This window comes from Chlorocebus sabaeus, chromosome 5 (genome assembly GCF_047675955.1).
Source record: "Chlorocebus sabaeus isolate Y175 chromosome 5, mChlSab1.0.hap1, whole genome shotgun sequence".
Classification (NCBI taxonomy): domain Eukaryota; kingdom Metazoa; phylum Chordata; class Mammalia; order Primates; family Cercopithecidae; genus Chlorocebus; species Chlorocebus sabaeus.
In genome coordinates, this window is record NC_132908.1 from 84,355,956 (window position 1) to 84,370,099 (window position 14,144).

Genomic DNA, 14,144 nt, shown 5'->3' on the forward strand with positions numbered 1-14,144 from the left:
GCTGGGATTACAGACACGCCCCACCACGCCCGGTTAATTTTTGTATTTTTTAGTAGAGACGGGGTTTCACCATGTTGCCCAGGCTGATCTCGAACTCCTGACCTCAAGTGATCCATCCACCTCGGCCTTCCAAAGTGCTGGCATTACAGGCATGAGCCACTGTGCCTGGCCTAAAAAGCCTTTTCAACAGATGATGCTGAGATGAGTATCTATACGGGGGAAACAGAGGAGCCTCAATACCCACCTTGTGCTACTCTTGAGAATTAGTCCAAGGCAGATCACAGGACTAACTGTAAAACCATGTAATTTTTAGAGAAAAATGTAAGAAAATCTTTGTTACTGGAGGTAAACAAGGTCTTCCTGTATCACAGACAGCAATAATCACAAAAGAAAAACGTAATAAATTAGATTTTATCAAAACTCAAAGCTTCTACTTATCAACAAACACTTCAGAAGGTGACTAGCCATGCCACTACCGGGAGGGTCCACACACCTGAAAAGGACAGGTATCCAGAATGTCACCTTCTGCAACTCACTAACAAAAATACAGCCCATTAAAAATAGCAGACGACATGAACACACACTTCAGGGAAGCTAAGCTCATGAAAAGCGCCCAACACCAGCAGTCATCAAGAAATGTGAATTAAAACATGAGGTACCACACATCCACCAGAATAGCTAAAAATGGAAAGACTGACGCCATCAGGGCTGGTAAGAACAGGGAGCAACCGGAACTCCCCGACATTTCCAGCACAAGTGGAACCGGCCACTTACCCAATATAAACCAATGCATGTAGCCACTCAAAAGATTCACATGGACATGCTCAGAGCAGCTTTAGTCACAGCTGCTTCCAAAGGCTGTGTCTTCTGAAGAATGGAAACAGCCCGGGTGTCCGCCAATGAAAAACAGAACCACCAACTGTGGGACAATCACATAATGGAACACCTCAGCATGAAGCAGCAATGAACGTGTGAGCAGCACAAACTCCATGAGCAGGAGATGCCAGCACATGTGCGGAGCACACACTCCACCAGCAGGAGGCTCCGGTGTGGGCGCGAGAACATTCCCGCCAGCACTGTTCTCAGGTTACAGAAGAAACAAGCCCGTTAACAGGAGCGAGGAGAATTTCACTCCACAGGGAATACTACACAGTAGTGAGCACCCATGGTGCAGGAAGGAGACCCTCAGAACACAGAATCGCTCACACTGCACTGCTGAGGGATGTGGAGAACAGAACACGGCCCCAACAGTCGCACCAAGTTCACAGTGGAGCCGATTAACACTATCTCTACTTCTAATTCAATATAAAGAACTGTTTAGATTAAAATTGTTTATATTAAACCAGAGTAATCCCATGTGAAAGTTTCAATGTTCATGAAACTGAAGAGACCAGACAGCAGTGCCTCTTTCCCCACCCCGCGCCTTACCTGTTTCCCCACGTGCACCTTACCTGTTTCCCCACGCGCACCTTACCTATTTCCCCACACGCCGCGCCTTACCTGTTTCCCCACGCGCGCCTTACCTGTTTCCCCACCCCGCGCCTTACCTGTTTCCCCACCCCGCGCCTTACCTGTTTCCCCACGCGCGCCTTACCTGTTTCCCCACGCGCACCTTACCTGTTTCCCCACCCCGCGCCTTACCTGTTTCCCTACGCGCACCTTACCTGTTTCCCCACGCGCACCTTACCTGTTTCCCCACCCGGAGCCTTACCTGTTTCCCCACGCGCACCTTACCTGTTTCCCCACCCTGCGCCTTATCTGTTTCCCCACCCCGAGCCCTTACCTGTTTCCCCACCCTGCGCGCCTTACCTGTTTCCCCACGCGCGCCTTACCTGTTTCCCCACCCTGCGCCTTATCTGTTTCCCCACCCCGAGCCCTTACCTGTTTCCCCACCCTGCGCGCCTTACCTGTTTCCCCACGCGCGCCTTACCTGTTTCCCCACCCCGCGCCTTACCTGTTTCCCCACGCGCGCCTTATCTGTTTCCCCACCCCGCGCCTTACCTGTTTCCCCACCCCGCGCCTTACCTGTTTCCCCACACCCCACGCCTTACCTGTTTCCCCACACCCCGCGCCTTACCTGTTTCCCCACACCCCGCGCCTTACCTGTTTCCACACCCCGCGCCTTACCTGTTTCCCCACACCCCGCGCCTTACCTGTTTCCCCACCCTACGTGCGCCTTACCTGTTTCCCCACCCCGCGCCCTTACCTGTTTCCCCACCCCACGTGCACCTTACCTGTTTCCCCACCCCGCGCCTTACCTGTTTCCCCACCCCACGTGCACCTTACCTGTTTCCCCACACCCCGCGCCTTACCTGTTTCCCCACACCCCGCGCCTTACCTGTTTCCCCACCCCACGTGCACCTTACCTGTTTCCCCACCCCGCGCCTTACCTGTTTCCCCACCCCGCGCCTTACCTGTTTCCCCACCCCGCGCCCTTACCTGTTTCCCCACCCCACGTGCACCTTACCTGTTTCCCCACCCCGCGCCTTACCTGTTTCCCCACCCCACGTGCACCTTACCTGTTTCCCCACACCGCGCCTTACCTGTTTCCCCACCCCACGTGCACCTTACCTGTTTCCCCACGTGCACCTTACCTGTTTCCCCACCCCGCGCCTTACCTGTTTCCCCACCCCGTGCCTTACCTGTTTCCCCACGTGCACCTTACCTGTTTCCCCACCCCGCGCCTTACCTGTTTCCCCACCCCGCGCCTTATCTGTTTCCCCACGTGCACCTTACCTGTTTCCCCACCCCGCGCCTTATCTGTTTCCCCACGTGCACCTTACCTGTTTCCCCACCCTGCGCCTTACCTGTTTCGAGTAGCCCCCGTAGATGACGATGCCGCCCTGGGGAGTGATGGACATCTGGCAGCCTGATCTGGGTGCGGGCCCCGTGCCTGACGGGGACAGCTTGCTCCATGTGAAGGTGTCCAGATTAAAGGCGTACGCATCATTGTAGTAGATGTAATCCCTGCTTAGAACGAAGTAACACCAACTGTCAGGGTCCGTAACACTGCGAAAAGCCCTGACATTAAAAACTGAACCTGATTTAAATTAAAGGTAAATTTTCTACTATTTGGGAAAAAACTCAAACCATTTCTCTCCTCTGCTCTCACACCAACACAACAATCAAGACAGAAACGTGGGCGCTTTCCCTGCAACAAGCCAGAGACACCAGCCAGGTCTCCTCAAACTCAATCTTGACGCAATCTACCTGGAGACAGCGCAACATTTTTACCAAATCACCTGTTTAATTCAAGTTTGAATTTATTTGAAAGGACTACAAGCACGTGTGAGTTTGCATTTGAAAACCGGAAATAATGCTGGCCCACAGAGGCAGAAGAATTCAATCTGAAAGTCATACTGCATTTTCTTACAGTTAACACAATCACAAATAATTCCATTAGGTTACTAGGTGTGTAACTGTAAGGGCAGCAATGAATGGCACCACTAACACAATGATCAGAACGGAGAGGTGAACAGCCTGGCAGGAAGTGCGGTAAGGCCCCAGAGTGGACTGGAGGCGTGAGCGAAGGGACTGGGCGCTCCAGGAAACTGAAGACCACAGAAGCCGATCCTCTGTGCCCGAGATCACAGCGTGGCAAGGAGGCCCCACAGCCCTGTCCTGCTCAGTGCTTGCTGGACCCAGAGATCACAGCGTGGCAAGGAGGCCCCGCAGCCCTACCCTGCTCAGTGCCTGCCGGACCCAGCACACAGACTGGGCCGAACAGGGAAGTGGCAGCTTTGCTGCAGGCATAGAGAGACTCAGAGGCACACCCAGAGCGTCCCGTCCTAATGTGGAACTTTGACAGAATAATTGTGAAAGGGTAAGAGGCTGCTTTCCAGCTACTCAAAAAGGAGAGCTAAACTGATTTAAGGAAAGCATGGAAGAGCAAATAGCTCTAGCCCAAGTCTCAACTGCCCGGTTTTCTGTTTGTTCCTGTTTTGTATGAAGCAGGAAAAGTCACAGGGCGTTTACCCAGCACCAGCTGCCACACCTGGTCTTAAGATAAACAAAACAGGCTGGGTGCAGTGGCTGACGCCTGTAATCCCAACACTTTGGTAGTCTGAGGCAGGTGGATCACTTGAGACCAGGAGTTCAAAACCAGCCTGGCCAATATGGTGAAACCTCCTCTTTACTAAAAACACAAAAAATTAGCCAGGCATGAGGGCAGGTGACTATAATCCCAGCTACTCAGGAGGCTGAGGCACGAGAATAGTTTGAACCTGGGAGGCGGAGGCTGCAGTGAGCTGAGATCGCGCCACTGCACTCAAGCCTGGGTGACAAAGTGAGATTCTGTCTCAAAAAAAGAAGAAAGAAAAGATAACCTGAACTTGCTGACTGCAACTCTGACCACACCCTTTGCAGGACTATAGCTCTTAACATAGGTAGAATCTGAGGAATGTGGAAATGTAGAAGCTTGTAGTCTTTAGAAGACTGCTACAGACCACTGTTTTTTCTGATTTCACATTGCAGATTTTCAGTACAAAGATTCTACTTTGCACGTAAGACAAATACAGAATATTTTCTCTATAAATGCAGAATAGTGTTTAAGGAAAACTCAAAGTTGGCATCTAAATAATTTTAAACAAGGTAACAATAGCTTTGAACAAAGTTCTGATTTTAAAATGGTTGCAACTTAAAACAAACATGAATTATGATTTGATTTATAACTTGTAAATTCAAAGGAGGAAGGGGCTGTACAATCTCACTGTCCTACACATAGTAGGTGATGGATTAATGCTCTGACAAGTTCATGAATCCCATGTCTGCATTCTGACAACTGTTTTAAAATAAATTTTAAGAATGAACACAAGGCTGGGCGCAGTGGCTCACGCCTGTAATCCCAGCATGGCCGAGGTGTGTGGACCACGAGGTCAGGAGTTTGAGACCAAACTGGCCAACATAGTGAAACCCTGTCTCTACTAAAACTGTAAAAATTAGCTGGGCATGGTGGTGCACACCTGTAGTCCCAACTACTGAGGCTGAGGCAAGACAATTGCTTGAACCCAGGAGGCGGAGGTTGCAGTGAGCCGAGATCGCGCCACTGCACTCCAGTCTGGGCAACAGAACGAGACTCTATCTCAAAAAAAAAAAAAAAAAAAGAATGAACATAAATGACTACATGTAGTCATATAAAATTTTTTTTAACTGGCCCAGGCTCTCTTCTCCAAAATGGCAGTAAGCAACCAGTCAGTCACCTGGTACAGAAAGTCAGAGCCAGCCGGGGCAGGGAATGGGACCCACTGAAAACCAGCAGTTCAACTACTTGTTATTCATTTAACTACTTATTATTCAACTTTTTATTATTAACTACTTACTATCCAACCACTTATTATCCAACTACGTATTATTCATTCAACTATTCAACTTATTATTCAACTATTTATTTGCCTACTTATTATTTGACTACTTATTATTCTACTACTTATTCAACTACTTATTTGACTACTTATTATTCGACTGCTTATTATTTGACTATTTATTATTCGACTACTTATTCAACTACTTATTATTCAACTACTTACTAGTTACCTTGACTTCCTCATCTTTAATGTGAGATGATGACCTGCTAGTGACAGCTTGGTCTTGAAGAGATTGAGTGTAAAAATACTTTTTTTAAAAAGTTTTTTTTTTTAAAAAAAAGTTTAAAAAAGTTTAAAAAAAAAAAAAGTTTAAAAACCTTTTTAAAAAACCATACAAAATTACAGCACTGTTGCATCCAACCAACTCCTTCAAGGACACAAAACCATTACTTGTTATGGTTTGAGTTTGTCCCCACCAAAACTCATGCTGAAATGTGATCCCCAGAATGGCAGCGCTGGGAGAGGGGCTAGGGGAGGGGTGTGTGGGGGGGCGGCAGTGCTGGGAGAGGGGCTAGGGGAGGGGTGTGGGGGGGGGGCGGCAGCGCTGGGGGAGGGGCTGGGACAGGGGTGTGTGTCAGGGGGCGGCAGCGCTGGGAGAGGGGCTGGGACAGGGGTGTGTGTCAGGGGCAGCAGCGCTGGGAGAGGGGCTGGGACAGGGGTGTGGTTCAGGAGACGGATCTCTCGTGAGTGGCTGGGCGCTGTTCTGAATTCATTCTTGCAGCATGGCATTAGTTCCTGAGTGGGTTGGTATAAAGCTAAACCTCTTTTTTTTAAATTAACTAGTCTCAGGTATTCTGTTACAGCCACACAAAATGGACTAAGATACATTTTTTTTTTTTTTTTTTGAGACAGAGTCTCATTGTGTTGCCCAGGCTGGAGTGCAGTGGTGCAATCTTGGCTCACTTCAACCTCCGCCTCCCTGGTTCAAGCAATTCTCTTGCCTCAGTCTCCCGAGTGCCTGGGATTACAGGTGCACACCACCACACCTGGCTAATTTGTTTGAAGTAGAGATGAGTTTTCGCCATGTTGGCCAGGCTGGTCTCGAACTTTTGGCCTCAAGTGATCCGTCCACCTCAGCCTCCCAAAGTGCTGGGATTACAGGTGTGAGCCACCGTGCCCAGCCTTAAATATTTTTTAGTTTGAAATACATTTTCAAAATTTTCCCCCTTGCAAAGTATTTAACAATTTGGATTCCTTTTCCCCTCAATTCACAGAATTAATGAGAATGTATCAGTGAAGAAAATCTGAAACCTGGCCGGGTGCGGTGGCTCACGCCTGTAATCCCAGCACTTTGGGAGGCTGTACAGACTTATCACCACGGACCAAGAATCACCAGAGCATGCAACTGGACTCACAATGTAACAAAGCTGTGACTGGCACCGTCACATCAATCAGTTGCAATGCTGTTTCCAAAGGGACCAGTAGAGAAACAGAGCTTCAAACGAGGCCCCGGGGATAAAGACAGCCACTGTCTCTGACACCACAAGGCCAGCAGAAAGCCCTTCAAAGATGGCCTTCACCAGGATCACAGAGTCTGCGACACTTCACCTAGAACGCTACTGCGCTTAGGACAGAAACAGGCATAACCAGCTCCCCGTGTCTTGCTTTTCTAGACTGAACTAAGGAAGCTCAAGAAGGTATGCGAGTAGATGACAGGCCTAAAACAATGAGAGAGCTGGCAGCTCACCCTGGGCAGCCATGCCGGCTACACAAACATCCACGTGACATCAGAAGAGAAGTACAGGCCTCCTCTTCCGGCATCGCTGTGGAGGGTGTGCTGCCGCTGCTCTCCCGGACAGGAGTGTTTTGAAGTGATCCCAGACCCGTGGCTCTCAAAGTGAGGTCCCCTAGCCAGCAACGTCAGCATCACCCGGGAGCTTGTTAAAATGCAGATTCTTGGGCCTCACTCCAGGCCTCTGAGTCAGAGCTGCGATCAGCACTCTAACCAGCCCTCCAGGGTATTCTGAATCAGGCTAATGTTTGAGAATCCCATTTTATTTATTTATTTATTTTTTTATTTTTTTCCCCAAACAAAATCTCTTTGTCACCCAGGCTGGAGTACAGTGGCACGATCTCAACTCACTGCAACTTCCATCTCCTGGGTTCAAGCGATTCTCCTGCCTCAGTCTCCTGAACAGCTGAGATTACAGACCCCTGCCACCATGCCTGGCCAATTTTTGTATTTTTAGTAGAGACAAGGTTTCACCATGTTGGCCAGGTTGGTTTCGAACTCCTGACTGCAAGTGATCCACCCGCCTCAGCCTCCCAAAGTGCTGGGATTACAGGCGTGAGGCACCATGCCCAGCCAAAACCCCATTTTAGATACAACTAGCCACATCATTTGCAGGGCCTGGTGTAAAATTAAAATGTGGGGTCCCTTGTTCAACAATGGTTACGAATTTCAATAGGAATACAGCATGAAGCTGGTGTGAGGCCCTTTGGAGGGCAAGGCCCTGTGTGGCTGCCCAAGCCACAGTCCCGTGAAGCTGGATTTGGGAGGATGAGTCCGTCTTATGTATTCAGAATGTTCTTCCCATAAAAAGCCCATTCCTTAATGCTTCAGGAAAGAAAGATTTTTCCATTCTTGGTACCAACCGTGTACTCTCATGGAAGCCACCAAAAAGGATCAATTGTCTCTTCCAGGCCACCATCCGATGTCCACTCCGACCCGAAGGACCCCCTGTTGATCTAAAATCAAAGAAACAAAAAGACACCATCAACTTGCTTAATTTCTGGTTGCTCTAAAAACAACAACAAACAAAACCAAATTTTTTTTTTTTTTTTTTTTTTTTTGAGACGGAGTCTCGCTCTGTCACCCAGGCTGGAGTGCGGTGGCCGGATCTCTGCTCACTGCAAGCTCCGCCTCCTGGATTTACGCCATTCTCCTGCCTCAGCCTCCCGAGTAGCTGGGACTACAGGCACCCGCCACCTCGCCCGGCTAGTTTTTTGTATTGTTTTTAGTAGAGACGGGGTTTCACCGTGTTAGCCAGGATGGTCTCGATCTCCTGACCTCGTGATCCGCCCGTCTCGGCCTCCCAAAGTGCTGGGATTACAGGCTTGAGCCACCGCGCCCGGCCTAAAACCCAATTTTTACACTGATTTCTGTTTTGTGAGCACTTAGTGTTCACAAATTAAATACCACTTAATCTGATCCACGAGCTACCAAACCATCCTGCTAAGAGCCCAGCTAGCTATGCTCAAACATCAAGAATAAAGCAAGAGACCGTCTCCAAGACCTTGGACTGCATAAAGATTTCCTAGGTAGGATATTATAAACTGGACTCCGCCAAAATAAAAAAAAACTTCAAAAATACACCATCAGAAAATAAAAAGGCAAGCGACAGACGGGGAGAAATATTTTGAAACATATGACTGACAAATGACTTGTATCCAGAATCTAACTTTTTTTTTTTTTAAGATGGAGTCTCCCTCTGTTGCCCAGGCTGGAGTGCAGTGGCCAGATCTCGGCTCACCACAACCTCTGCCTCCCGGGTTCAAGTGGTTCTCCTGCCTCAGCCTCCCAGGTAGCTGGGATTACAGGCGTGCAGCACCACACTCGGCTGACTTTTTTGTATTTCTAGTAGAGATGGGGTTTCGCCATGTTAGCCAGACTGGTCTCGAACTCCTGACCTCAAGTGATCTGCTCGCCTCGGCCTCCCAAAGTGCTGAGATTACAGGCATGAGCCACTGCCCGGCCCAGAATTCTATCTTAATAGTAAGATAAATGACTCCATAAAAATATAGGCAAAAAATTTGATCAGAAAGTTCGTTAGAAAAATGAAGGAAAAAAAGATGGAAAATGGCCAATGATAAAAGGAAAAGATGCCCAACATCACGAGTGGTCAGGGAAAACACATGCCAAGTCCACAGTGACCTCCAACCACACGTGGCTGGGCACCTGAGATCAAGACAATATCAAGTGCTGGCAAGGACACAGGGCAGCTGGAGCCATGGCACCAGTGAGAACGTAAGACAGTGAAACCACCGGTGAGAATCTAAGACAGTGAAACCACAGGGACTGTTTCTTGTCACGTGAAACATAAACTTAGGGCACAGCTTAGCAATCTGACGCTAGACATTTACTCAAGAGAAAGGAAAACACCGGTCTGCACAGACGGATGTGCACACGTTTATAGATGCTCTGGTAAGTGTCACCGCCAGCAGCCCAGCTGTCCCTCAGCGTGTGGTGCTCCCCACATGGGGGAGGACTTCTCAGAAAAAAGGAATCGTTTACTGATGCACACAGCAATGTGCATGAATCTTAAAAACATAGAAAGCAGGTTCTGCTGGACTCCATGCACATGAGCGTTTTAAAGGCGAGATCCGTCTTTGGCCCAGGGTGGCTGCCCGGGGCAGGGGCTGGGAGAAGACCAACTACAGCTCTCTGGGGTGGTGAGACGGGGCCACATCCTGACTGTGGTGGGAATTACATAAGTGTGCATATTTCCTTTTTTTTTTTTTTTGAGACAGAGTTTCGTTCTTGTTGCCCAGGCTGGAGTGCAGTGGCGGCAATCTCGGCTCACTGCAACCTCTGCCTCCTGGGTTCAAGCAATTCTCCTGTCTCAGCCTCCCAAGTAGCTGGGATTACAGCTGCCTGCCACCACAACCAGCTAATTCTTGTATTTTTAGTAGATATGGGGTTTCATCATATTGGTCAAGTTGGTCTCAAACTCCTGACCTCAGGTGATCTGCCCGCCTCGGCCACCCCAAGTGCTGGGATGACAGGCGTGAGCCACCATGCCCGGCCAAGTGTGCATATTTCTTAACACTCATCTAAGTGTACACCTAAAAGGTGTGCATTTTATTGAATTTTAATGTAATTATGCCGCAATAAAACTGATATAAAAACACATGGCATTAAAAAAATACAAAAATCAAATTTAAAACCTTAAAAATATATACAAATAATAAAAACAAAACTATAATCAACCTCCCTAGTAATCAAATAATTTCAAATAAAGCAGAGATACCATTTTGTTCTATCAACTTGACAAAGATGTTTAAGAATCAGATTCTTCATAATACTGCATGTCGCAGTAGGTGAAAAGGCAGGTGCAAAGCAAATCCTATCCCAGCTTCTACATGGAGGGTTCTCAGTGGTTTTCTCGTCTTGATTCTTTCCTGCATCTCCCAGCAGTCCTCCAGTGAACAGGCACAACTGTCACAACCAGAGAGAGGAGCAATGAAACAGAGAGGGGTGGGGAGGAGGCGCTGGCGAGCAGGTGCTCAGAAAGCTCGCAGAGGTGCTTACGCCTGCCGCGGATGTGCAGGGCGCCCAGGCACAGAGGAGGCCGGGCACACAGGAATGGCTCTGGGCTGCAACATCGGCCCGAACAGGCTGTGTGTGCTGGGACTACCCAGGAAATCTCCTAGAGCCCCAAGTACCAGGGCAGGACCTTAAGGAGGGTTGGTGGGCACAGTCACTACAGCCACTCCCTGGGATCCTCACTGATGACCCGCCTCACCTCCTACTTAGGAATCCACTCCCTGGGATCCTCTGTGGCTTTCACACCCGCTCTCCACCTGGACCTCCCCCTCTCCACACAGGTCACAGCGACTCTGGGCTGCAAAGGATGGTTACAGCTTCAATCACACAAGTCAGTGCCTATTTAGGTAATGCATTCTTCCTCCGTTTATTTTTTGTGCATGTTACACAACTGTCCCCAAAACCCACTTACAGGGTTTTATGTAAAAGCCCACCAATGGGCAGGTACCCTAAAAAACATATCAAGATGGCCGGGCACAGTGGCTCACGCCTGTAATCCCAGCACTTTGGGAGGCCAAGGTGGGCGATCATAAGGTCAGGAGTTCAAGAGCAGCCGCAGCCTTACAACATGGTGAAACCCTGTCTCTACTAAAAATACAGTAATTAGCCAGGTGCAGGCACCTGTAATCCCAGCTACTCAGGAGGCTGAGGCAGGAGAATCGCTTGAACCTGGGAGGCGGAGGCTGCAATGAGCTGAGAATGAGCCACTGCACTCCAGTCTGGGCAACAGAGCAAGACTTCATCTCAAAAAAAAAAAAAAAACTCACACACACACACAAAGAAAACACATCAAGACATGGAATCTCAAATGTAAAAGGAAGCTTGAGTGATCTCATCCAAGTTTACTGGACTTCAGAGACAGAATTCACTGCATCGTCAGGGTGACTGCTAGAGGTCCTCGCTTGCCCCAAGCTGGAACGAATTCGGTTCTCACTGTTCAAACGCGGGGTCCCACCAGCTTCTCTCCTCTAGCACCCTCCATCATATCAGCATCCCTTTTAATGTATCACTCAGAATGACCACACCCATCCATGGAATGTCAACCAGAAGCAGTCAGTACCTTTTGCTAGACACCAATTCTATTAATCCAACCCGGAGCTGGCAAGAGCCTTTGGGGTGTCCCCTCACATACTGACACCTAGCAGGATCTCAGCTCACTACGTTTCTCTAGAGTCCAGCAAGCTGGCCTCACTTCACAGTTCCAGAGACTCCAAAGCAGCTCCATCCCCTACGGGCTGGGCATCCCAGGGACACGGCCATCCAGCAGACGTACTACACCAGTCAATTGAGAAGAAAACCCCACACATACGGAGCAAGAAACGCCCCTCCTGACGAATTTCCTGATGCATTACTTTATAAGAACAATCTGAGGATCAGACCTTCCTCCAAATCTAAACCACTACTGAAACCTCATCTCTAGTAACAATACAAAAAATTAGCTGGGCAAGGTGGCGGGAGGCTGAGGCAGGAGAATGGCGTGAACCTGGGAGACGGAGCTTGCAGTGAGCAGAGATCAAGCCACTGCACTCCAGCCTGGGCAACACAGCAAGACTCCGTCTCAAAAATAAAACTAAACCAGTGTGTGTGCATCCAAGTCCGCTTCAAAAAAAGAGGAGAACTGAGTGCTGCCACTGCTGTCCCCATCCAGCAAAGGAACACAGGCCTGGGGCCTGCAGCAGCCCCGTCGCTGAGGGTGCCCCCGGCTGCCCTAACCGTGCTGGGGCAGGGCCTCCTGCTGCTGCCTGCATGGGAATCCCACCAGAGTCTCATCCTCTGGCTGACACAAAGGACTCAATTAACTTTTTGTGGCAGTAGCCAAATATCACTGTGCTTTCTACCTAAAAAGGGAAAATTTTTCTATAAAAAGATTCCACGTCCCTCTTTAGAAAAATAAAGCTACTTTAAAAAGCCCATTTATATTTGAATCCCCAACAGGCTTTTCAACTGCTATCATTCCCAAATACGGAGTCTTAAAAAATCCACATGTCCTCCTCAGTCAGAGGCCTATGGACAGCACAAAATACACGGGAATGTCGTGGGGGCAGCTCCCTCGAGACTCAGGAGCTGCATGCAGGATGGAGCTCCAAGCAGGGCGAGCTTGACACTGCCAGGCAGTGTCACCACCAGGCCCCTCGACTGGGCCACTGCCATGACATTTACAGAAAACAGATACACACCAGGTAACTCTACGTGCTTAGGGTATAATCAGAATTAAGCACTCTATGCAAACGCTTCTCTACGTGTTAGTCTACACCTTACAAAATTGTACAACATACAGTCACGCACTGCTTAATGACAGAGACAGGTTCTGGGAAACACCACATCGTTAGGCGACCTTGTCACTGTGCTGTCCGAGTGCACGCACACACTCCTGGAAGGCACAGCCTGCCACACACCTGGGCTGTCAGGAGAGCCCACCGCTTCTAGGCTACAAACCTGGACACCATGGTACTGTCCCAGACACTTGAGGCCACTGTAACACAACGGCAAGTATATGTCTCAGCACAAAAAAGGAAGTAAAAACACAGTCTGATCATCTCAGCGGACCACCACTGTACGCACAGTGCGTTGTGGACAAAAACGTCGTGAAGCGGCCCAACAGCAGGACCACTGCCGCACAGGTGCCTTGAGACAGCTGCCGAGCAAAGGAGCAATTCCTGCCGGATCCCTGAGAGTCCGGGTCACACGGGCTGAGCCAACAGAAAACTCAGTCTAGTGGCTCATCCTCAGACTAGAGAACCCCTGTCTTTCAAGAGCAGTCACAGCGCAGCCAGGGAGAGCCGTGTGCATGCATCTCCCCTTTCATTTCAAACACATGCCTTTGGAATTTCGCCCCGCTTTTCCAAGTAGCAAGTCCATCAAGTAATAAATGATGGCAGAGTAAAGATAGGGCACCTAATCACGTTGTGTGGCATCATTAGTAGCCGTCTCCAGAATTCAGGTAGCCTAGAAACCACACCCTTGTCTCATCTTAATGACTACCACTCATAGAAAAACCACAATTTCTGTTTATTCTATGCCAGGCACAGTCCTTTTATGTGCATTTATCCTCACAGCAAACTTGTGGTGCAGACATTACCTTTATTCTCATTTTACAGATAAGAAAATCGGCCGGACGCGGTGGCTCATACCTGTAATCCCAGTACTTTGGGAGGCCGAGGCAGGTGAATCACCTGAGGTCAGGAGTTCAAGACCAGCCTGGCCAACATGGTGAAACTCTGCCTCTATTAAAACTACAAAATTAGCCAGGTATGGTGGTAGGCAACTGTAATCCCAGCTACTCGGGAGGCTGAGGCAGGAGAATGGCTTGAACCCAGGAGGCAGGGGCTGCAGTGAGCCGAGATGGCACCACTGCACTCCAGCCTGGATGACAAGAGCGAAAATTCTGTCTCAAAAAAAAAAAAAAACAGAAAGAAAATCAAGACCTACAAGTCAAGAAACCCATGAAAACAGTCTGTGGCACAGCCAGAATTTGAACCAAGGTGTTCTGGCTGTCAACACTGATTAAGACACTA

General features: G+C 49.0%; 1 protein-coding gene across 2 annotated transcripts in view; it reads right to left on the minus strand.

Moving 5' to 3' along the window:
* KLHDC4 (kelch domain containing 4) overlaps positions 1-14,144 on the minus strand; it is a 57,717-nt gene that overhangs the window by 19,131 nt on the left and 24,442 nt on the right. For both annotated transcript variants that reach the window (XM_007994301.3, XM_038008181.2), the window contains exons 6-7: positions 7,959-8,051; positions 2,808-2,967 (exon numbers count right to left, since the gene is read on the minus strand). In XM_007994301.3, the coding sequence (XP_007992492.3) occupies positions 2,808-2,967; positions 7,959-8,051 (253 nt within the window). The remainder of the gene's footprint in view (positions 1-2,807; positions 2,968-7,958; positions 8,052-14,144) is intronic.